Source organism: Ctenopharyngodon idella, chromosome 15, assembly GCF_019924925.1.
Source record: "Ctenopharyngodon idella isolate HZGC_01 chromosome 15, HZGC01, whole genome shotgun sequence".
Classification (NCBI taxonomy): Eukaryota; Metazoa; Chordata; class Actinopteri; order Cypriniformes; family Xenocyprididae; genus Ctenopharyngodon; species Ctenopharyngodon idella.
In genome coordinates this window covers 4,521,726-4,548,568 of record NC_067234.1, presented here as the reverse complement: position 1 = coordinate 4,548,568, position 26,843 = coordinate 4,521,726, and the positions used below count along the sequence as shown (strand labels likewise).

At 39.4% G+C, this 26,843-nt stretch overlaps 1 protein-coding gene across 11 annotated transcripts in view; it reads right to left on the bottom strand.

Moving 5' to 3' along the window:
* Window positions 1-26,843, bottom strand: part of robo2 (roundabout, axon guidance receptor, homolog 2 (Drosophila)) — a 502,406-nt gene that overhangs the window by 173,348 nt on the left and 302,215 nt on the right. For all 11 annotated transcript variants that reach the window (XM_051864113.1, XM_051864123.1, XM_051864120.1 and 8 more), the window contains one exon: window positions 22,584-22,910. In XM_051864113.1, coding sequence (XP_051720073.1) covers window positions 22,584-22,910 — 327 coding nt within the window. The remainder of the gene's footprint in view (window positions 1-22,583; window positions 22,911-26,843) is intronic.

Sequence of the window (26,843 nt, the reverse complement as noted above, 5' to 3'; positions counted from 1 at the left end):
AAAAAAAATCTATAAAAATCTTTTGTATTCCAAAGAAAGCTATTGCCCATCTATAAAACTGTGTCCAAGCAGAATACAAAGAGAGACAACTATAATAGTCCTTAATTATTTGCTTTACTTATACAATGTAAACAAAGCTGGAATGTTCCACCTATTAGTTTCCTAGGAAGTACATTAATTCATAGCTCCAGTATGGATATTCTATAAATGCAGATGCACAGATAACAAACAGTGAGACTGGTGGGGAATTTATGCGTTTGAAGAGCTGGAGGAAAAACAGTTTTCAGTGCCTCACAGTCTGGTGATGAAAGCATTCATTTTGTAATCAGCCTCACTGAGACTTTTAGGAGTCTGTATGTGTGTGTTTGTGAGGAAGCTTTGTTGAGCAGAGAGGAAATGGCCCTGTGTTTTTAAAGAGCGGAGCTGAGTGACAGACACACACACAGTCGTCTCTCAGGCTTCCAGTGACATTAAGACACGCAAACAAAAGTCCACGGTAAACACAGTGATTTAAAGCAGGCCGTGAGCGCTCAAGTGTAGCAGTTCGTATATTAAAGGACACCGGACTGTGATAACGGTGCCACTAAACATATACACACAACAGGGCCTAATCTCAGAAACTATTGTGTACAGAATACCGGGAGACACTGAGACAGACGATGAGAAAGAAAAAAAAAATAGAGATGGCGACAGACGGTCCCATGTGTGATTGTCTCTACAAACCAGGACGTTTCAAATTGCTGTTATACACTATTCAAATAACACACACACAGACACACACACACAGTTGGAGACTACTTAGTCACAGACGGGATCTATCCACCTGATGCCAGATGAGAGAAGACAAAAAGAATAGACAAAGCTCACTGCAGGAGAACTTTAGACACACGCACACATATATACACAGAGAGGCCAGTGCTGGACAAAGCTTTAGCTGTTGACATCTTGTTTTAAAGGGACAGTACCCTCAAAAATAGAAAATTTTGTCATCTATGTAGACTTGCACTGTCAAGTCCAATATTTTTACTTCGGTGTCTGAAGGGCCATGTTTAACAGGTTTTTTTTTTTTTTTTTTAAGAGCTAGCAACAGCTTACGTAGCATGTTTGCATAGACAACAGTTGAAGAAATGATTAAATGAACGATTAAAAAACTTTTTTCTTTTTTTTTTTTTTTTAATACAGCAAAAGGTTGTCAAGCTCCCCTCCAAAAGACAAAGAATCATAAAATTAGCATTAGCACGTTAAGTTGTAATTGAATGCAAGTGCAAATTACGGACAAAATAACGACTAGTGATGGCCAATGAAGCTTCGGAGCGTGATGAATCAGCGTGTTGAATCAGCGGTTCAGAGCGCCAAAGTCACGTGATTTCAGCAGTTTGGCGGTTTGACATGCGATACGAATCATGATTCGACACGCTGATTCATAACGCTCCGAAGCTTCATGAAGCAGTGTTTTGAAATTGGCCATCACTTTGAAATTGGCCATGCAGACCTCACTGAGCCATCGGATTTCAACAAAAATATCTTAATTTGTGTTCCGAAGATTAACGAAGGTCTTACGGGTGTGGAACGGCATGAGGGTGAGTAATAAATTACATTATTTTCATTTTTGGGTGAACTAACCCTTTAAGAGCTATGGCAAAGAGGAAGATTTTAGTCAATAAGGACTTTGATTTCAATTCAAATGCAATTAAATAGCTTTAGATGACTAGTGCACAAATTATAAGGAACACTTTATGTCAATTTGTGAGCTTGACAGTCCCAGTCCCCATTCACTGTCATTGCATGGAAAAGATCTACCTTCTTCTAAGCACTTTTGCATTCAGTAACTTAAACATTATGATAAATATCTTTGTTTAACAGATTCAAAAGTAAGTAATACAGGTTTGGAACAACATGAGGTTAATAATGCATTTTTGGGTGAACCGGCCCTTTAAATCTATGCAGTTGATGCTCACAATAAGAGTTTCAGTACCTGTTCAAGTCACTGTCTATTCAACTGCTGTACAAGCAATATCTGGCTTCCCCAGAGCCTAATCAAACAAGATTTGTTTTGGGACAGTGTGTGTTAGTGTGCGTTTGTGTTTAACCTCATAGCACACATCAAACAAATGAACTCAACTGAATATTGCTGTAAAAGTATGTAGGTCAGAAGGAAGAAAGATGCCACTTTAGGGAACCGGCACAGTGCTCAACACACACGCGCACACACACACACACACACACACACACACACACACACACACACACACACACACACACACACGCATACAGTTGCCTGGCAGCCACCTCTGGGACCTAATAAAACAAACTGCAGTGATGGAGTGGTAATGAGAGCGGAGAGAGAGCGATGTGACAACCTGCAAAAAGACACGGAAGTGTTTCTACACGGCACAACGCAATAATGAGACTTCAGTTGACAAATCTGCATATAATGTCTCTGACGCATTTCAGTGCACTTTGAGATATTGACGAACAGGTAAAACACAATCACACAGAAAAAGATATAGACCCTGTCCTAAATACCTTACTAAGCCCACAAATATCTTACAGTACCATTACAGGACCATAGTGTATTCATATGGCAATCATTCAGTATGACAGTATTAACATCTGCTCAGTGCTGAGATATTTTTTGCTTAACAGAAGCTGATTTTGCTGTTGCACAGATTGTGAAGTAAGTGTGTGTGTGCGTGTGTTTATTTGGCTGGTCAGGAAGCATTTGTTTAAGTAGACACAAAATAAATATGCAGGTATTAGTTCTGGCTTTGTAGCCAATCAGAATAAGCTTCTTTAGTTCAAGCAGCCAAACAAACCCATTTGACACTGTTCACCACACACAAACGGCACAGCCATGGACATGCATACAAATGGAAGTGCTAATGTGGAAATGAACACTGTATCAAAATACACAGATGTAAACACCCAGGCTCACAATACACATAAACACACTAGTCCACATGCAGGCTTACAGTGCAGAACAGACATAATCTTCAAAGTAAAATAATCTAAGATCTCTGCAGTGATATATTAGTAGAGCTCAGAATGTGTGTTCATAAGCAATGAGAGTTGAGCGAATATGACCTTTATTATCCGTCCCTTCTGAGGGGAACTGACCCCTAAGCGACCCCTGGATCAATCAGTGCAATCATCCTCACATCACTGACACACCGAACACATAAATATTCTATCATTCTACTGATCTATCGCTTTTCATCTCTGTCTCTTGTCACTGTGTAAACTCCATCTCTCTTTCTTTCAGTACATTTTCCTGACCCCTGATGTACAGTACCATTTTGGGGTCATTTTGTTTTTTTTTTAAAGGAAATTAATGCTTTAACCCATTTAATCCCAAATTTTTCCGAGAGATGACATATATGAATTTGTATGGTATTTGTAAGGATATTAAACAATCAATGTCAATTATGTCAAAAAAATATTGAAAAGTCCATGAAAAAATGGGTTTTATGTCTGGTCACAAAAGTGACTGGTAGTAGAACACAGGGAGTCTAGGTCTATGTTGTCAATGCATTTACAAAATGACAAACCTCCAGCAGTTAGTTTAAAGACTGGGTTAAATAGATGAAATTAGTGTTTTATTCCATTAACAAAGAAGTAAACATTGTCTGGCTCAGTTTCAAAAAGGACAAAATAGCATTCCTATGCAGCAGTACGGCACAAATAATCCATAAAATTATGACAAAATGACATAAATTGTAGGAAATTGGAAGATAATTATTAAAAACTTCATTATAAACTGAAATAAATAAGTACAGATAGATAGATAGATAGATAGATAGACAGACAGACAGATTGTCAGACAGATAGTCAGTCAGACAGACAGACAGACAGACAGACAGATAGTCAGACAGATAGTCAGATAGACAGACAGACAGACAGACAGTCAGACAGATAGACAGACAGTCAGACAAATAGTCAGCCAGATAGACAGATAGTCAGACAGCTAGTCAGTCAGACAGACAGACAGACAGTCAGTCAGACAGACAGACAGACAGACAGACAGTCAGACAAATAGTCAGACAGACAGACAGACAGACAGACAGATAGTCAGTCAGACAGACAGACAGACAGACAGTCAGACAAATAGTCAGACAGACAGACAGACAGACAGACAGACAGACAGATAGTCAGTCAGTCAGTCAGTCAGACAGACAGACAGACAGACAGTCAGACAGATAGACAGACAGACAGACAGACAGATAGTCAGACAGACAGATAGATAGATAGATAGATAGATAGATAGATAGATAGACAAGGCAGATAGACAGACAGATAGATAGATAGATAGATAGATAGATAGATAGATAGATAGATAGATAGATAGATAGACAAGGCAGATAGACAGATAGATAGAAGAGAGTTTATAAGAATAATATACACAATTGTGACCGTCTTCATTTATCTGCAGTCTGACAACAGAAGAAACCATGTATTAATATAATTTCAATATGTATATATAGATAAACCTTTCATGATGATGTGTGCAAAAAATGTACGAGCTATTCAAAAATTTACTTAGAAAACTTATCTGTCATTTCTGAGCTTTAATGTCATCATTGTGTTAAGATAGCAGTACCAGGAAATAAATGTGTGTGGTCACATGACCAAACTACACAATAATGTTAGACCTGCCCAGAACTCATGCAGACATCTTAAATTTGCATTATAAATGAACATGTGCTTTATAATAAGAGTTGCTTTTTAATACCACACCAAAATATGTGAGGAAAAATTGTGGTGGGATTAATTGGGTTAATTCAGCAAAGACATGTTGAATCAATCAAAAGTAATATAAAAATAAACATTTAAAAAAATGCTGTTGTCTTTTGAACTTTCTATTCAGTAAAGAATCCTGAAAAATAAATAAATAAATAAATGTAATCCACAACAATATTAAGCAGCACAACTTTTTTCAACATTGATAATAATAAAAATTGTTTCTTGAGCAGGAAATCATTATATTAGAATGATTTCTGAAGCATCATGTGACACTGAAGACTGGAGTAATGATGCTGAAAATTCAGCTTTGATCACAGGAATAAATAACATTTTATAATATGTTACAATAGAAGACCGCTTTGAACTGTAATAATACAGTATTTCACAATATTACTGTTTTACCATATTTTTGATCAAATAAATACAGTTTAGGTGCAGCAGAAAACTTTTTTCAAACACTAAAAACTTTTCAACAGTAGTGTATAGTTTTTATTATATTATATTATATTGAAAAAATTATATTATATTATACTATGAAAACAAAATGTGAATTTAGAGTCAATGCATTGGAGTAAAAGGACCAATAAGAAAAACATCAGACATCTGTGAAAATTATTTGACTCTAATAATTTGACATTTGATCTCTTTTTCTGTAAATCATATACATTTCGAGTAACATAAGATAGTGAGAATTTTGGGTGAGTTTAATTTCTGGGTGAACTGTCCTTTTAAAGAAATGAGAAGTTAGGTGACCATATTTTCAGAGGCTGCGAGAGAGAGAGAGAGAGAGAGAGAGAGAGAGAGAGAGAGAGCGAAGGGGGCAGCAGCACAGGGTGAGTGTAACCCTTCATGCCTCTAAGGCTTTGACCCGCCCCAATTAAACATAAAGTGACAGTGTGCCTGCGCGCCCCTGACACAACCGGACCAGACTGAATGCTAACGGTTCCAGGACCCCTGCATCCCACATCCCTCCTTGCCCCTCATTCTCCAGCAATAACCCATTGTGTAAAGGGGGGCCGTTTGACTCTGACAGCACTGTCATGGCCGGCCAATTCTCTGACATTTGAGCCTGTCAAGAGTTGCCACGGTGACCTGGCAAATCCATTGACCCCTTGTGGCCCCATGCTGATCGGAGACTTTGGTGTGGCGGGGCATGATGTGTGTGTGGGTTTCTTGTCCCGAACCCTAGAGAGGGGGTCACAGTGGGGCACAAGTTCATTTCCAGTTGTCATAAGCTCTCAGGTCTATTTATGTGGGGCTAGACAAACATGTGGGGTGTGAATAATAAAGAAAAGTGAAGAGTGGAAGATAGAGAGCAGGTAGAGGAAGTGTGAGGTGAGTTGCAGAGGGCAGCAAGATGCCAGCTGTCAGGACATGAGGCTGCTGCCTCCATTAGAAAGACAGAGACACTCACTGGTGACACACACACACACACGCACACACACACACACACACACACACACACACACAATCCATCACATAGTGATGCACTTATAAATATGCTCAGCCACAATGCAAAAAATTATTTCTACAGCAGATTAAACAAGATGCATTTAGTTCTGAAGCTAAATGGCGTAAAACTATAACTTTATTACAGCATTATTGTTATTTATATTGAGCATAACCTCAAAAAATGTGGTTAGAAGTATAGTTAAAACATAAATTTGCATACAATATTAAGCATAAACCCCGCTAAAATGTGTTCGATTTATACTTTAAACCACAAAAAGGGTAAACTTAAACCAAGATGCATCCTCTAAAAACATTATCTTATGCAATTGTGCTTATATTATCAGCAGTTTTGTTAAAGTTAAAATGATTTAAAAAACCTTAAAACAAGATCAATTTAGTTCAAACGCAAAATGATATATCCTGAAGACAATACATGTTCATTTAATTTTCTTACACAGTTATTTCTTTTCTAATATTAAGCATAAACCTATTCTAAAAGCTTTTTTAAAACCCTTGAAGTTAGATACATTTAGTTCAGAAGCAAATATAATCTTGAAGACAATAAATGTTAGTTTAATTCTTACTTTTTTTTATCTTGTATTAAGGATAAATCTTTTTTTTTTATTAGAACTACTGTATCGTTAATTCAAAACAATGCATATTTTCGTGTACAATATTAGGCAGAAACCTTAATAAATTTTGTTAGATTTATACTTACAACAAGAAAAAGTATAGACTCAATTTAAGATATATTTTCTAAAAACCGGTGTCAATACCATAGTTGTATGGCTTTTTAAGTAAATTCATCTTGTATTAAGGATGTTTGTACATTGAAGACCATTTTTCAGTCAACTAATAAAGATTATAAAGAAGAAAAAAAAAACAGGTCTCTCTCTCTCTCTCTCTCTCTCTCTCTCTCTCTCTCTCTCTCTCTCTCTCTCTCTCTCTCTCTTTCCTGTTTGTGGCACTGCTCAGGATCTGGGAACAGCCGGCTGGAAACAGGCACCACCGCTGTCAGGTTCAGAAACATCAGACCACACTTATCTATCCTGACAGATTACTCTCAGCTGAATGGCTGCATGTAATAAAGCCCCGCCTCTGAACCTCATTCTGATTTGTGCCCTCACCCTGTCAATCATATGTTCCTCATTTACCCCACCTTAATGTATAGAGACAATAAGTATGCTATTTGTTAGGTGACTTCCTTGAAGCATGTAAACACAATTGAATTTCTTTGTTAGAGTGAAATAAGCTAGGTCTATCTGTTTGTCCAAATAATGGAAAACAGGTGCATGTTTGCGAGTCGTTACTTTTCCAATTTCATTTAATGCTGCTAGTGGTGCAGAAATTACACACCGCACATTCAATTCAAACAAAAAATTTAAATAAATTAAACTGGAATGTTCCAGGAGATAACAAATGGAGGAAATGTGGATATGATAATCCAATAATTTGGACTCAGCAATCCGCCTGTAATGTTGAGTTATTTGCGGATTGCTTACACTTATCCGGCACTTTCTGCCCAGCGTGAGGTTTCTGCGGAGAGGCAGCAGGGGATCGGGTTCCGCACTGGGCCAATGTCTGCCACTCCGGGCTGGCCGGCTCCACTTCCCTGATCCAAAAAGATTCACCCAAGCAGCGGGTGGTTGGAGTATCATCTCTCCGAGCAGCTGAGACCCAAAGAATCCTTGCCACTTTGGGATGGAGCGATGACAGGAGAGAATGATGGAGAGAAAGGAGGTGGAGACTGCTGCACAGCAGGGGGGCGGGGCTCAGCCAGCCTGACGGCTGCCAGTCAAAGAAAGTTAATGACAGTACAATGTTGGCACCGCCCCCTCCTCACGTTTCCTCCAAACTGCCTGCCAGGCTGCAGAAAGAGGCGTCTGGTCCTGGAAAGAGGGGTGTTGAGAGGAAAAGGGGGATGTCGGAGTGTGGATTTTGCCTGAGGTGTGTGGACTGGGAATATTTATGATAATCAACACCCGGGTTGGCACCGCTGGGCAGGCTGGAGATTCACTGTATCCATCCGACATCCCCCACTATCGCATCCTTAATCGAGTCAAGTGACTTATTAAAGCGTATGGGCAACGTGGGGCTAATTTCATTAGCTGCCTGCCGAGGCCCCCATATCTGATTTGTGTGTGCCTTGAGGGGGAGGGGTCGGGTTCAGAGATTGAGGAGGAATGGTTATCATCTGTGGACCGTTAGAGACACGGCAATCAGAGGGGAAGGAGCGAAGGAGGGATGACAGAAAATGAGGGTGTACAGGAAGAAAGCAAGAGGAGGGTTTTGGTGATTAGAACAGACAGCCAAATACTTCTAGGGATATATAGCGAAATTACAGCCAGTGTAAGCTTTTACATTTATGCTTACATATATATATATATATATATATATATACACACACATATTTACATACATACTTTTATATTTACAATTTTTTTTCAGGATTCTTTGAAGAAAGCGGGAAGAGGGTTCTGGTGATTAGAACAGACAGGCAATTACTACAGCCAGTGTAAGCTTTTACATTTATGCATATATATATATATATATATATATATATATATATATATATACATATATACATATATATATATATATACACACACACAATTTTTTTTTTTCAGGATTCTTTGATTAATAGATAGTTCAAAAGAGCATTTATTTGAAATAGAATCTTTTGTAACATTATAAATGTCTTTACTGTCACTTTTGATCAATTTAATGCATCCTTGCTGAATAAAGGTATTAATTTTTTTCATTTCTTTAAAAAAAATAAAATAAAAAATTCTTACTTACCCCAAACTTTTGAACAGTAATTTATAATGTTACAAAAGCTTTCTGTTTCAAGTAAATGCTTCATGAAGCTTCGAAGCTTTACGAATCTTTTGTTTCGAATCAATGGTTCGGAATGTGTATCAAACTGCCAAAGTCACATGATTTCAGTAAACGAGGCTTCATTACATCATAAGTGTTTCGAAATTTCAATGGTTCACCACTGGGGGGCGTGACTTTGGCAGTTTGCTACACGCAAAAGATTCAAAACAAAAGATTCGTAAAGCTTCAAAGCTTCATGAAACAGTGTTTTGAAATCATCCATCACTAGATATTGTTGAATAAAGTCGTTCTTTTTTTGGCACACAAAAACTATTCTCGTCGCTTCATAACATTAAGGTTGAACCACTGTAGTCACATGAACTGTTTTAAATGTGTTTTTAGTATCTTTCTGGGAATCTGAAAGTGTAAATTATCTTGCTGTCAATGCAGGCCTCACTGAGCCATCAGATTTTATCAAAAATATCTTAATTTGTGTTCCGAAGATGAACGAAGGTCTTACGGGTGTGGAACGACATGAGGGTGAGTAATTAATGACAGAATTTTCATTTTTTGGTGAACTAACCTTTTAAATGCAATGTAAGTTAAAAGCATCTGCCAAATATATAAATGTAGGTATGTAACAAAGATGTAATTGTATGTTAAATTATCTGCTATCTGTATTAGATAAAATCTATGAGCGCCTCATCAATTTCCTTTTTCCACTAACACAAAAGCCGTTTGATGTTTACAAAACCTGAATTCCACTGTATCACCCACATCCAGACCTGCACTGTCCCTCCAGTCTATTAGCAAAGGTTCAATACCAGGTCAATCAATGGCCCATCGGAGGTCATTTCCAGCGAATGACCTCCTATCTGCTACTGCGTTTCAGAAGCCCCTGCTATCACCTCACCACACCGGCCTCTCCAAGACTCCTCAATGACTGTCCATTCAGAGAGAGGCCAATCTGAAACCCGGCTTACCACACAACACATGCTTTACACCACAGAGATAAGCATTGTGTTTGGGATTAGAGGCTCGGCTACAGGAAATCATTATCGGACTGTTCTCATTTCTCTCGCCCGGTTGAGAGAGTCCAAATGCTACAGTGCAGTTCAGTGTGATGTTATACAGTACTGAAGCTGAGTTTAAGAACTGAGACATTATCCACCTGCTGCGAGAATGAAAGGGTTTTAAATCACAGAATGCAACATGCAGCAAATGTCATTTTGCATAACGTTTGCAATTTGCTTTGCATGGACTGAATTACAGTGTGTACATCTGTGTGGTTATCTCCAACTAACCCGGCATCTACATGCAGAATTATAGGGTCCAAATGTGTTCTTTGTGCATATGCCACTGCCTAAATACAGACGCTTTATGTTGGATCTCCAGTGGAATTACATGCTTTTCAGTATCATTTCTGTAATGTTATAAAGAACCAAATCAATATTCATCATAATGTGTCAGAGAATTTATTTGTGTCTTGGTAGAAAAAATCTGCAAGGATCTCAAAATAAAAGGAATGAATTGCATTTAAGTGTGCAAGTAATGCATTAGACTGGCACATATGGAGCACTTCAACTACTCTCACAATGGTGCATCATTGGGGTTATGTTTTGCCTGAGTCTCATTTAGGTCACCTGCATGTTTAGAGGTCAGCAAGATTGTATAACCTTTAGAAAGACTATCTAAATAAATGGGCTTGTATTCACTATGTAAACATGCAGCTAGTGTCTAAATACAATGAAAATTTATGTAGATGAGAATCTGCAAGTGTTCATTTTTCATAGTCTGCTAGAAATGCATAATTCATCCTCTCCTTACACACACACACACACACACACACACATACCAGATGTATGGAGCCGAGAGCAAGAGACTATTAATGTTTCTTAAAGATAGACGGAGTCAAACGCATTGCCTTGTCAATCACACACACACACAAAGTACACTCACAAGGTGATCACTCACTGTCATCTGCTTTCATTTCCTGCGCAGGTCAGTAATCTGATATTAAACCATCCTCTCTCTCTCACTCACACACACACACACACACACACACACATCACACCAGGATGAAACACTACTGATCTCAACAACAACAAACGCCACAACTGAGCATTAAATAAATGCATTTAAGTCTTGATAACAATGTGGCAGACAAATTAAAGTGATTGATCAGGACAATTTAGCAGTTTTCATTTTAAAAAGCATCTCTAGGACGGCCAGCCGCTTTACAGTATGACATAACGGATGAAATGTGGGGCCCTCCTCTAGGAGCTAAAGGATGAATATTGGACACTTTTATCAGGTTAAAGCCATGAAAAATGTGACTGATTATTCTCATAAAGGTTCAGCCGTGTGTTTCGATGCTCGGACACTATAAGAGAACAGAAGTAAAAATCATGAGGAAAATCCCCATCGGAAAACCACGAGAACAGACCTAGTAAACATCATGAGGAAAGACCTCAGTGAAAAACCATGAGGAAAACTTCCAGTTAAAATCTGTGATAAAAAAACAAACAAAAAAAAACAGTAAAAATCAAGAGGACCTCATGAACAAAAACATGAGGAAAACCTTTAATGAAAACCTCCTGTGAATATCCTTAACTCCTGTAAAAATCCTGAAGAAACCATGACGAAAGACGCCAGAGAAACCCTGATGGACCTTCACATTGAAATTCACATTCATGCATACTTCAGATCCAAACACACACACACACACACACACACACACACACACACACACACACACACACACACACACACACAACCTTACACAGGCACCAGTGCACACACACGGACATACGCATGCCTCCAAATAATAGTTTTGCCCTGAACGGTGTAGAGCACAGGAGAGCAGCGAAGAACAGTCTGTAGATAAGACTCTACTTTGCATTTGAATGGAGCTGTTCTGATTTCTATGCACTTGGCCTTTAGCCACAATACTATGTGTGTTGGTGTGCGCACCCTCCAGCCATTCCATGTGTCCCTCTGCCTCTCGTTTTCAAGTTTATAAGTGCCGTGTGTGTGTGTATGCATGTCTATCAGTCCATCTGTTTGTCTCGCTGCCTCGCTAGTAAGAGCGATTTTACCAGACCAAACAGATGAACGAGAGATCACTGTCAAAATAAACTCAATATTCACACATGCATGACAAGACAATTCGCATAACAAGTGGTTAAAAAGTACATTCAGGCCATCCTTGAAGTTTAAAAGGCAAATAAATCCTTGCTATTTTGAAATAAAAACATTCAATGTACTAAATGCACATACTAAAATGTTCAAAACAGGCCATTAAAAGTCCTCATGATTATGACATCACACCCAACTCATTAACATAAGACCACCCACATATACATCTCAATTAATATACATCAGTATTCAGCAACTTGGCCAGCCCTGATGAATTATAATGTGACATTTGGTTTAGTAAGGTTTGCCAATAACAACAGACACTAGTTACATTTTAAAAATGTCTTAAAGGAACAGTAGCAAAAAATGCTCAATTCTAAGGGTCAGAGAAAAGGTAAAAAATGGCAATAAATAACAAAATCATGATAGTACAAGAAGCCTTGAAAAACATGGGCCTTGTCCCAAATGTGCACTAAATATGAACATACAGTCCCATGGCCTTCATCCGTGAAGTCCATGAGATCATGGGATGTCCCATTCATCATTTTAGGTTTCAGAAGGGTGTTCACAAGCTCACAATGAGGACCAGAAGGGCTGAAAGTGCCTTTTGGAAGTCTATGCATATATATATATAAGCTATTAGTTATAGATTAGAGTGCAAAAGTGCCTGTTTCAGCAGCCTTGGTACTGGGAATATTTTCCCCCAATTATTTTCTCAATAGGGATTTTTAAAAAAGTCTTTGTTAAAGTGTTATAAGCAATGAACCAAATCAACCAGCAATGAGTTGAAACAACAAAGCATTGCTTTATATATATATAGTAGGGTGACTCGATAAAAGTGCCACATTTCTTAGCAGAATTCTTGGTGAAAAACAACATTACCCATGATTCTGCAATTAAACATGATTATTAAAAAAAAATATATATATATATATATATATATTAAAAATGAATTATTGCACACCGATGGCTTCAACAAAAGCATATACCATTGTTAATACATTGCCAAGGTTAGCATGATTTATAAGTTCCCCTTAAAGGTCCCCTATTATGCCCATTTTTAAGATGTAATTTAAGTCTCAGGTGTCCCCAGACTGTGTCTGTGAAGTTTCAGCTTAAAATACCTCACAGATCATTTATAAATCCATGTTGTAAATACCCATTTCTGACTACAGTCAAGAACAGGCTGTTTTCATGCATGTGCCTTTAAATGCAAATGAGCTGCTGTGCCCCGCCCCCTCTCTACGATCACAGTTGGATTCTCTGCCAAATATTAACAAGAGATCTGCTTGGTTTTGTTTATCATCTATATCGCGAACATTCTCACGGATAGCATAGTTTTTCTTTCATTATTAAAGTTTATTATTTCCGCACGTCTTAAAGCTATATCAGTTCAAACTTCTAATAGATCGTTTTCTGAGAGCACTTATCTGAAGCATTAACATTATCATTGTGGGGTGGTTGTGTTCACACACTGCTAACACACATTTATATCCAAACACCTTGTAAAAGTGTATTTAGCATAATAGGTGACCTTTAATCAATTCCCCTATGGAGAAATTAAATGGGATTTTTACTTCCGGAACCCGACTGTTGCACTATATAATGTACCTTAAATGCAAGTAAACATGCAATTAGCACAAAACACATCTGATAAAGAAATAAACTCAAGGGCAGAGGTCTTCACTACTGACAAATTTTCTCATTGACACCCTCCCAGGGCCAAGCCGCAGACTGAGCGGCCAGTGGCCAACTCCAGCTGTTCTTTAGATCACACTCATAAACTCCCAAGCCTTGTGAAGGACCCCACACCGCCTATCAATTTCAAACACCAGCAGGAAGGAGACAAGGGACAGGAGGGGGCTCAGATTTCATCCCCCCCAACATACGCTGTAGTGCAGGAAGCTTAAGTTACCCTTTCCTCCTCCCCATTCACAGCTGTCCGGGGTTGGTAGGAACTCTCGCTCCCACCTCACTCCCAGAGTAACAGGAGTCAAACTCAATAACTGCACAGATAACACCACACGGTCACAACAGCATCGCACACACTATTAGTCCTGCACAGGAAGTGGAGTTTGAGAGAGATAAAGAGAGAGGACGCAAAGTTGGCGCAATCTAAACCCCAGTTTTGACACAGCTGATGTCATAGTTCTAGTAGATTCCTTCAAGCGGCCAGCTTGATTGAGTTGTGTTGTAGGTGAAGAGAGTTCAAGGTTCAAAAACACACCATCCATCAGAGCGACGGGAAGCTTTCTCTGATGATGACACTCCACTGAAACGGCACTGCGGTTTGTACACGGTGTGTGTTCAAGCAAGAGAGTTTGCACCATCAGCACTCGGCACCAGCACTTTTTTCTTTGAGAAAATAACAGATTGTTCGCTTCAACAGAGAGCTGAATCAATTTCCTCTGTCCTCGGTTAAGGGCGGAGCTGAATTTGAGCTCGCACACACACACATATGATGGATTACAGGCCTTGGTCCTTGGGTCCCAGGAGGCATTGCTTCAGGGGTTACGAGTAGACAGCGGTGGTGCATTCGTAGGGTGAGGGGTATCTGCTTTGCGTAGAGAGCCGAACGCTAAGGAATTACGGACATTGGGGGTCCGACAGATCTTTAGGGGTCATCGGATCCAATCCCAGGCAGAGCACTGTCAGAATACTACAATCTCATGGGAATCAAGAGCATGGTTAGATGTTTTTGTTCTACCTGATGAGGAACCACAAAGGAACCTCTAGTAGGTGAGCACCTGGCACAGTACAGCAACACAAACATGCTGTGGTCTGGAAATGAAAATGAAAGGATTGAAGTCAATAGTCTTGAGTTTGATTGGATTTAAATGACCATTCGGAATGATTTGCAATAGCTTCTGGCTTTTTTGATGGCAGGCAATCATGTAATGGAGTTTTAAGTAGTTTAGGGTCATAGAGACCACACCGAATCAATGTAACACACATACACAGAGATTAGCAGAGGCGCATGTTCAAAAACACGGAAATAGTTAGCAAGAGAATGAAATCACATATAAATACATTCTAATACCAACAAACTACAGAGCTTGGACTTTGAGAAACAAGATATTTTGGTAACACTTTACAATAAGGTTTCATTTATTAACATTAGTTAATGTATTAACTAACAATAAACAATACACTCATTGTTTGTTCGTGTTAGTTCACAGTGCATTAACTAATGTTAACAACATTTGATTTCCATAATGTAAAATGTTGAAATTAACATTATCTAAGATTAATAAATGCTGTAGAAGTATCGTTCATTCTTAGATAAATGTTAACTAAAACTAATGTTAACTAATGAAATCTTACTGTAAAGTGTTACCAATATTTTTTCATATTTATGTCTCTACTGTGCCATTCGGATACAGGATCTGACTGGATATGGACATAACAAACTGAACAAAGCAGAAACATTTGTTTACTTAAAAAAAAGAAAAGAGGCTAAATCCTTTCTGCTAATCCATGCTGACCATCTGATCATAATGGACGCTGTTCTATGTAAATCCATTTCCGCTGTACATATCTGAAAGCCACTGTGAGCAACGGTGCAGATTTCTGCTAAGAGCTGTCTGGCCTTTTCTAAAAAAAAAAAAAAAAAAAAAAAAAAAAAATATATATATATATATATATATATATATATATATAATTTTATTATTATTAATACTAAATACTCGTTTTTAAAATTAGTTTTTTTCAAAGTGACTAGCAGGGGTGTAAAAATGCATCGCAACAAAAAAATAAAATAAAATAAAATAAAATAAACATCTGAACAAATAATATTGTGAAGACTCAAATGTCAGATAAATATTTACATCCTACTGACTGGTTGTGTTTCTCACTTTTGTTAAAACTCAAAACCGGTCAGATATCCGGTCTGGCAGGTCATGCACATGCTCCAACATAACACTTAAAAAAGCAGTAGCTCGAATCCAGTTCAGGCCATTTGCCAACCCTTGTTCTTTCCCCCATAATTTCTCTACTTTCCTGTCAAAAATAGAAGAAAAATCCCATGAAAATAAAATGTAAAAACTTTATCACTCACAAGGGGACAAGAGTGAGCTAACAAAAGACGGTAAGAGAGAGTAAGAATGATAAAGGTCAGTGTGTGCGAGAATATACTGTATGTGTGTGTGTGTATTTCTAGGGCTCTATGGGACCAATGATTTATCTCCTTTCCAGAGGGCTTCCTCCACATATACATACAATGAAGAATCATTTAATATCATCTACCCAGCTGACCGATTAGTCTCACACACACTAAGATGTAACCACGAGATAAGCCTCAGAATCTGCATGGCTCCATCTCACCACAGCCGGTGTGTATGTGTGTGTAACGTAACATGCTGCTGATAAGGAGGTTGGTCTTTATGGTGTGGGCGCTAACTCCAGCACTGCAGATATACTACGATGACACATTCAATCAGGGATTTTATTTCTTTCTCCTTTATCACAGACTAGAGATCCGTTCTTCCTCCACCTCTCTGCTGGCACCTCACCCTCCCTCCCTCTTATCAGAAACCAACATTCCCTGTGGGCCACGGATGCATCCTGACATCAGTCTGCTTTCAACTTAATCACCAACCCATAGAACCTGCAGAATCCGGATCCCAGGATAACGCGAAGCGAGTGCGAACGCGGGTCAGAGGACCCAGACAGACACTGACATTTACAATCAGACGAATGAGGACGACTGCATGTGAGAGTGTGTTTGATTAATTCACTCACACACACTCACTTGTCCACAAGACGAGATAGATGTTAAAAGCCAGACAGATGTTTGTAGTCTTTATGTTAGGGATGGACGGTAAACACCTTACTACGGAAGAACTGTGTCAACCAGTAGATATTTGAGGACGACAAAAACATGGAGTAATGCAAAAATAATACCGTTGACAGGTTTGCATATATTGGCTGCAAATATACGCAAATATATGCATATACGACTGCAAATGTGGTTCTTCCAGTGTAAATTTAACATAGATTATACATAGTTTATTAAAAAAAAATAAAAAATACTTATAACGTAATATCAGATTTTGATCATACCATCCACCCTGTTACCTATTAGCTGTGTGTATCCAATTAATTTCATCCTCTTTTATTAGATTTAACTGATGCCAGAAACACAGTCAAACAGACTGAGAAGCAACCTTAAAGCTTAACACAAGAAAGCACCATTTTTCCACTAATTACTTCATCTTACCAGTTCCAAATGCTGCCTCACGATACTCATAATTGCTTAAGTGCCATGCTGAAGCGTATCAAAAGAACCTTTTCAAACAGGCCAGCCAATCCCAGGCTGGTGGCCTTTTAAAAAACTAGCAACGACATCTGTTTCACCCTTCCTTCATTTACATACTTTTTAAAGGTTACAAGTGAACGAAACGGCACTTTTTGTCGCTAAGACTGAAACTACATGCACGTTTTCAGCGCAGACCATTAGCAGACACAAACACACACACATTCACACCTTATACGCTTAATTAATGCCCCCATGTTCAACAAGCATGTTGCCCTCAGATTTATAATACACACACCTCTCTACCTGAGAAAAGATACAGGGGGCTAATTAACATTTTCCTGGATGACTGTGCGCCCCAGGTGTGACTTGTCACATAGCGACGGTACAAAAGCTACGACCAGAGATTTCACCACTTTGGCAAATTTATTCAAAGCGGGGCTTGCCTCAGTCTGACATAGTCTTCACAATGATTTATGAACCTGCTCATTGACCCAGTTTATCCCAAGAAAGGAAAGAGAAAGAACACGAGAGAGAGACAGAAAGAGAGAGTAGGAGAGAGAAATAAAGACACAGAGAAAGAAAAAAATAGCAACAAAAGAACAAAATATCTTTCCCAGAAGCAAGGAGTGCCACAGGGTGCGGTTTAGACCGAAATGTATCCATGATATACATCACAAAAAGACAGAGTATATAAAAGCTTGTCACAAAAAAAAGTCAGATTAAGACAAATTTATGATATTAGCAGAATCCCAATTCACTTTCTATCCATTCCTGTATTGTACGTAAATTTAAATTACATGTGTCCTAAATCACAGAACATCAAATTTTATTCGCTAAAGGTTGCCCAGATGGTAAACAGTTTTCACTAGTTTAGCAAAGTTTGTCAGTGGATGCTAAGCAGGCTAATATTTTTCCACAACCCCTTGTGCTCTTTTTCGACTTATTCAGAAAAATGAATAGTTTGATGCCAAAATTGCCAGTTCTTAAATATATCTTTGTTAACCTGAATGCTAAAAGTTATGTGTTCTTTTATGGTAAAATGCACATCATTCTTACAGTATATGTCGATTTCTCTATAAAGTGTAAACACTGTGATGCTAAAAAATGTTATATATGTACTTCATATAGACCCTTTTTCAGTTAGTAAACAATGTGACGTTTTTTTGTGAGCGGAGCTTAGGTGGAGACAGAACGATTCCCCTGACCACTTCATTAACGCTAGCTAGCTAGTTTTGTTAGCTTGTTAAAATTGGATTTTCTCCAGTCATTGTTATCTGAATATATAAGGTCACTCACTGTCTGGGACCAAGACTGTCATTAGGGCTGGGAGAATACATCGATTATCGATTTGCTATTCTCTCTCAAATCGATTCTGAGCTTAATTTTTAACAGCAGATGGCACTACGTGCTTTAGAAACACACATACTCGGCTTGCATCCAGTTCCTTTAAACACACCACTTAAACCTAAAATATTAATTCATAAAGTTCGAAAAGGTTGAAGCGAATTACAAGGGTGTTCGCAGTGGGCTGTGTTTACATTAATCTTGCATCATAAAAGCATTCTGAGCCGAGGTGCAAGTATATTTAACCACTTACATGGCTCAGCCGAACGCACGATCGCTGCCCAGCACTCTTCTTCGTGAGCATTTGAGTGTGTGGTTAAAAACTAGCCTAGATCGCTATCTGCTGTTAAAAACTAAGCTCAAAATTAATTCGAGAAAGAAATTATCAGGATCAATACAAAATCATTGTATCACAAATCGAGAATCGATGTATTGTCCCAGCCCTAATTGTTATTTGAAAAAGTTAACTTTAACGGACGGAACCAGATGACAAGATGACATTTTAAGCTCATTATTTAGCCAGCTATAAATATTAATAGCTGACAAACTAGCTAGTTTGTATTGGCCGCCTCCAGTTTTCCCTTTGTTTTGCCTCCAGCTAACACCGTGATGTAGTTGTGACGTCGGCACTAAAAGGGTCTATACTTCAAGTATGTATGCATCACCAGTGAAGTATGTGCCTTTAGGCTACAGTAGATGTATGCGAATTGGGATTCAGCCAATCACTCCCTGTGGCCTGTCAGCACCTTTTCCACTCTCTTCTTCTTCTGCTCTAATTAAGACCTTATAAATGACAAGAAAGGGATTAATTTATGTTGAGGTAAGTGGAAAGACATGTTCAGTAACTTTAAACTGAGAAATTGACCATTTGAAGAAGCGAAAGCACTAAACCTCACAGAAACAAGTTCACATGAAACAAAGAATTGTGTTGAAATGGAATTAGCGCCTTGCATCATCAGACAAATCTAATAGCGACAAAATTAACCCTTTTGCGCCTTCGCTTTAAACTCTCTAGGACACAAACATCCGTAACAAGATCTGTGTATCTTCTTTGTTGTATTACTAATGGTCAATTGTTAAAGACTAGCGTTTGAGATAATCCTGCTTCAGCGGACACCTCCTTACAATCTGCCTCATTATTAATAATGCAGCGAGCTCCTTTCACAGGCCTCTCTCTGCTTCCTGCAACCCAGCTTGGGGTCTCTCTGATCGGGCGGCTCCAGTGGTCCACGGCGAACGCCTGTCTGCAATCTGTTTCAACAGAGCCATTCACTCAGCCTGCGGGGGTGCAGACTGACCCCATATGAGAAGAAGAGAGAGACAGAACCATATATCGCAACAGGAGACGACTTGTGACGCGAAGATGAAAAAGTACTGGGCTTGTAACCAGGGTCGGAACGCCTAAAACGAACGTCGCAAAACAGTCTGGAACATTCGCCACATTTTTCAGTTTGTCACTGAAGGCCAGCTGTTTGTTTTGGAGGTGAAGGTTTTATACGTATGTGAGTCTGGGAGCATTTCATATAGATCAGATATACACAGCTGGCTATAAAATCAACATTTACTTCTTGAGAAAACAGCGCCGCTTCAGAATTTTTCTACGATGTGACAGATGAAACATATTTTGCTTGGAACGATACATAAGCTGTATCGGTTTAGATTGGCTTCACTTCTGTGATCATTCACCAGTAAAGAGAAGTTTTATGAGTGGAAATTGTGTAACGTAACACAGCTGAGGGGTTTCGTTAAAGTACAGTTCTTGGTCTTTTCTGCTGTAGGTTTAGTATCTGCTGTCCCGCTAACCTTACGACCCTTCACCTCTCACCTGAAAGTCGTAAAACATCCTACAGCTCATTTAAACTCTTTCAGTCAACTATGGCTGTCTGTGTCTGAAACCTGAAAAATGCTGCCTTTGCAGGATGTATATGGAGGTAGGAAGCATTTCAAAATTGTCTGATGTGTAAATTTAATTATAAAAGTCAATTGTTTTAATTTGACTCAACATTTGACTACATTTCTACCAAGACATAACCATTGTAGTCACCAAATATTTGCTTGGCTGTCTAAATATTGTTTTAGATCATTAGAATTGACATTATGGTTTCTTGGAAACTAGTTCATTCACAAAATCGTGCCCTTTTAGATTAGGTTTCAGACAACCTCTGACATAGCGCCATGGTGGAAATGTAGAGATCTAGTGAGAACAGAGAGGGGGAAGTGAGAGAGATACAAGAGCTAGCAGAGGAAAAAAAGGAATAATCGGGGACTTCATCAATTTTTCATGAATTTTCATTTAGGCGAGGAGACCCCTCTTAGTGCAATCGATAGATCAAGCTGCTGTCACACAGTTAGCACCTGGGGGCCGCCACCACCGCCTCGGAAGAGCTGAGAGGATCAGAGAAAACACAAACCCCCTGCCAGCTACACGAGTGAAAACACAGAAACTGCCTTTATGCCCTTCTATATATACACACCCTATAACCCGCAACGCAGTTATGTATCATCAATTACAAGTTAAAAATAGAAAATTTATCCAAAAATGTTACTGAAAAGCTTCCCGCAATTGCTACCTCCAAAGTTGCCCTTTGCAAAAACTAAACGCAACATCATCTCCGCATTTCTACCCTTTAACTCAAGTCACCATCATGTATCATCAATTACAGGTTAAAAATAGAAAATGCAGCAGCATTCAAAATTTACTGACTCTCAAAACCTTCCCACAATCCCTTCATCTAGAGTTACCCTTTCCAACAGCTCAACACACACACCCTCTCATTACTGCATGGGGTCTTGGCGGCAGCGCACAGAGCCAATTTAGTTATCCATTCATTCAATATTTATCATCATATCCTTATTTCATGATGGATCGCTCCTATTTTCATAACAATGCATAAGAGAGCCGCGGTATTGATCAGCTCAGGGTTGAAACAGACTTTAAGATAGCAGCTCACTTAGACTGCAGGTCTAGACTATAAACCCAGTGAAGCAAAACCAATACTCCTTAATCTCTAATGACTTTTGCCTTGGCACATTGGCTAAGCTACTGTAGTTTGCTTTTATGTAACACTAAAGGAAATAAGGGCCTGAAAGCAACTTTAGTTGCTCCAATGTATTCACTAATCACAAAGATCACAAACTCCCGAAATAACAGATGCAAGATCAGCCTAGCAAAAGAGTCATTTAGCAAAAAGGCCTATCATTAAAAAAAGCAAATTCATCATCTAATAGAAAAGCAAAGGAGGACAGGTTAGCAGTCACTCGTAATGGCCTCTGATTAGCTTGGGGATTTGACCCCAAGGGATGTGCTCTCTGAAAATGCAAGTCAACCCAACAGAGACCCATCTTCAAAGCCGAACCCATCTACAGTTTGTCAATAAACCCCGTTCCAGATTCTGCCTTCCTGTGTAGAGTATCTACACCCTCCCTTCTGCACCTAGCATGTCCTTTAATCTGAGTCTGTGTCTCTGTCTTTCCTTTTCATTTCCATTTCTCAGTCAGAAGGAAAAACTGCAAGCCTGGAAGGTTGTTCCGAAACAGACTGACAAATCTAAAATTTACTAAAACATATGGAGAGCTAATTAAACTACAGAGCCAACTGCAAAATACTTCCCATCCCCTGCTTTGGAACTAGGAAAATCAGGCTCTTTCCAAAATCCTTCAGATGAAATACCAACTTCACTAATATCAAGTTCTATAATGTAAAAGCTTCTAAAAGGATGCTTCAGAAGAATTGTATAATTGTAGTTTGGTCCACAGGGTACACTGAAAAAAAAGGTTTCCCAACACTGCTTGTTTCTGGCACTCAAGACAATAATTGAAGAAATCCCATACTTACATGCTACTTCCAGTGAAGCATTTCGACTGACTGCTTCCCCCAAGTAGTTGCGTGCCACACAAACGTACGCCCCCTCGTCAGGTTTGCTGCGACGGCCGTGTACGATGCGCAGGAAGAAGAGCGAGCCACTGGGCAAGAGCATGCGGTGAGATCGAGGGTCATCTTTGTCGGTTTCAACTCGTTCTCCATCCTTGTACCACTCCACGGTGGGTGTGGGCCGCCCCTCCGCTTTGCAGTTTAGGGTGGCTGGCTCACCCTTGGATACGATCAGATCGGAGGGGTGTTCTACGATCCGAGGTGGAGAATCTTCCTGCCGCAGACGGGATCCTGCAAAAACGGAGAAAGTGGAAGACTTGTCAGGACCAACACATTTACGTTCAAGATGAAAGAGCTTAGATGAGAAAATGTCTTACAGGCTTTCACAGAGAACAAACATTTGATCTCAATCATGGAAAGACTGGAACAAACCAATCAGCATTAGTCTTGGCCAAGGGCGTTCAATCCTGCTCTTGGAGAGCCAGTATCCTACAGAGTTTAGCTCCCAATTACCCCAGTAGATCTGTCTGGAAGTTTCTAGTCATCCCAAAAACCTTGATTAGCATGTTTAATTGGGGCTAGAGATGAACTCTGCAGGACAGTGGCCCTCCAGGAGCAGAATTGTTCATACCTGGTCTTGGCAATCACCATCTAGCTATTTGATTCTCTAAAGAAACTTTAAGCCAGAAAAAGTAAGGATTGACTTGGGCAAATCTTAATAAATGCTCCCTTAAAACAATGCTTTATTTCTACTGCCATTTGTTGACTGAGCATACAATATTTTCAAACCGAGAAAAGCCATGTCAAAAAAACAACAACACAGCTTTCTGATCCAGCACACTAATTTAGGGTGCCACATAGTGAGCTGGCAAGCCATTGGGGACTTGCCCTCTGTGACAGAGAGGTTCAGGGGTTTAGACTCACACTGTGTTAAAATGCTAATCCCCTGAACGTTCCCCTGCATGGCCCTGCATTTGGTATGGATAATGCTACCAGCCCACGCTAGGAGTCTGGCCCTTATGATAATAGATTGCGGAAAGAGCAGTGTGAGCCTTAACCCTAGAGATAAGGAGCCAGAGGCCACCCTGCATTTACATCACTAAGGCACAGGCCAAAGAGGGACAAAAGCAGCCCCTGATCCACCCAAAATCTGGCCAAAAAAAAAAAAGCTAAGCTAGAGCCGCTAGCGCTGCCATCAGATGAATGCTGTAAGCTTTACACGCTTCAATAGCACATGGCTAGCGTGGAAACACCCTTGAGATTGTAAATGCAGATTTTCTACTTCTTTCAGGGATTTGAATCGCTTAACATTAGGAGTGACTTTCCAATCCTCCAAAAGGGGGAAGGGGATATGATTTTAGCATGTGATTGTTCAATATGAACAATATGTTTATGTTTATGTTTACCTGACACAAAATATGATATGTTTGTGTCAGGTTTTGCTATCTTTGTGGAAGCTATATTGTGGGGGACCTACATAAAGAGAAGAAATATGACTAAAAGTGTCTTTTCACATCTGAAAAGGAACATTTACAGTTAGGATCAGAGTTAATGGTACAGTTAAAGTCTAGAAACTATAATTAGCTTAATTTACATAGAAAAGTTAAGGTGAGGACACCACCATGTTATATAAATTAATAAATACATAATATTTTAAAAGAGGTAATTGCTTGTTTATTAGCCTTTTCTAGGCACTGTTAACAGCTAAACCTCCCGAGAGAGTAGCATGCTAGCATGATCAGCACACAGCGCTGTGCAGCTTTGTTTATTTAGCTCTGCTAAAACAGCTGTTCGCTAGCCGTTTGTTCAACATAAACCACTGCAGAGCGCAGGACGGACCTCCTACTCTATGAGAGACCCAGCGGCAGCAGCTAGCATGAGCTGAAGGTGGCCGTGTCCTCTCCTGGGATGGCAGGTGTGCAGTGCTGATGTACAAGAGTTCAATGCGGTGCTAAACTTTTTCGGTTGCTGATATATGGAACTGCAGTAAAACAGAGCATTTGTTTAGGGTGTTTAGGATCACTGCGGAATGTGCACTGCTTGTTCTTACCAGTGGGACCAAGTCAGAGCATATCAGAGAAGCAAGCTTGTTTATTAGCGCGCAAATGTTTTGCTGAGTCTGCCATGTGTTAGTGTGCTCTAACGGTCCGTTCTCTCTCACGGACTCTTTTAAAGGGAGCGATGTCTCCCACTTCACCTAATTTGTGCTAATTCCTGCTATTTCGCTCTCATTGATTAGTGATCATTCCGGCTGTCTGCTGTCTAAGTGGGGCCACACACAAGACCCAGAGCAGACTGGGGGCCACACAAGGGACTAGCTACTGACAGGGTGAGATCTTATCCTGTACCCTCCAGGTTTCATGTTTACGCTGTGCTGCATACTATGAAACTGAGCTCTGCTGAAGTTTGCAGATACACTGATTTTGCTCTCTCTCTCACTGCCTCTCGCATTTCTCCTTCTCCCTCCCTCTTGGCAGTCTGCATCCCTCAAAACCAGGGGTGTCAAACTCATTTAAGGTCGAGGGCACTTACTACGGCCTGATACACTCTTGGTGTACCCATGCAGAGAACATGCTCTTCAAGTCCAGAAACAATTCACATACCAGCTTTTAATAAGTGAACACAAATGTTTATGTCCTGCTTTCACCAATCAGAAACGAGTTCATTTTTGATGTTGTAAGTGACTAAATGAATGAACCAGTAATTAACATTATGACATTGATAAATGGGGTGGGTCGAGATAAGGGGATGATGGGAGGACCATGTCCGCCAAGAACACACATACACACACACATATTAACTGCTATCTCAATAGAGCATCTGTTTAGCTTCTAATCGACAGCCACTGGCAGAGACTTTTACATGATGGAGGTGAATATGCTTGCACTTGCCATGCGATTCGATTTTTATTAGTCTAATTTCTTTTAATCCAATTTGTATTCCAATCTGCAACCTCTAATCGTCTAAACCTTGAGGCGCCATCTGCTTGCTGTATTTTTTTCTTTAGTCTTTTTATCCAGGGAGAAATTTTACTCAGCAGATGCTTCTAAAATTGTGATTTTCCCTGTTAAGAGAGGAACAGAAGGAAATATGAAAACACATAAAGCGATAAAAGAGAATATTATTCTCTTCATAGCATACAGTAAATGGAACCGGTTTCTTGACAAGGTGTTGGGCAGTAATTTACTAAAAGAAGAAATTTCTCAATATTGAGCCAGAGAAATATTGCTTCAACTATTATTATGTTACAGTTTTAAGTAGCCCAACACTGTTTTTTGACCTCTATAGATATACAACAGGCAAACCTTGCTGCTTTCCGCTCCTCAAATTGTAAAAGCTGTTTTTACAGTGACCGCAATAACAGGGTCAATCATACAAGCTGGCAACCCTCCCCACACACACACACACACTCCATTACCCCTAACACACTTGTGGATGTAGCACATGAAAATGAAAAAGTAATTTTTCTATATTTTCTCCCATCAGCAGACTAAGCCACTGGCAAAGTCAATTTATTTCCTTCCCACTCTCTGTCTCTTTGTTTCCCTCTCTCTCTCTTCCTGCTGCCCTCTCTTAATGCGATCATTGCTTGTTGTACAATCAAGTGCTCTTGGCCGCCTGGGAGAGTGCTCTTTACTATGTCTCTGAGCGCACACCATTCAAAGAGCCATTTCCTCTTCCATTGGACCCCCCAGCCAGCCCACACACACACAAGGGCATATATGCATATGCACGCACATTTGGACTGGGGAACACATACACGATGCATGGAAAACTATGTCAAATTGTCGGCATTCCAAGAGAGTTTGATTCATGCATTCATAATCATTCGTGATATGACATGCAACGCACTGGTGCAATTTACATACACTTTCCAGTAGGTATATTTTAGCGGCACAAATGGAAAAGTACAGAAAGGAAATGGAGAGAGAGAGAGAGAGAGAGAGAGAGAGAAACAATGCTGGAAAACTATTGTTAGTTCATGATTAGTTAGTTAATGCATGTTAATGTTAAAGTCCCCATGTAGTCAATAATTTTATCCCTTAAAACTCATCTTTGATCACCAAAATGACATATTTAAATGTTTTTCTTTGAAAAAAAATTCTTTATGCCTTAAAATAGCTTGAATGTAACTCTACATCCTTGCCTCGTTTAGTATGCCTCGTTGGTTCTATGAATATGCAAATTAGCCCTGCCTCCTCTCACTCACACCAGTTCAGAGAG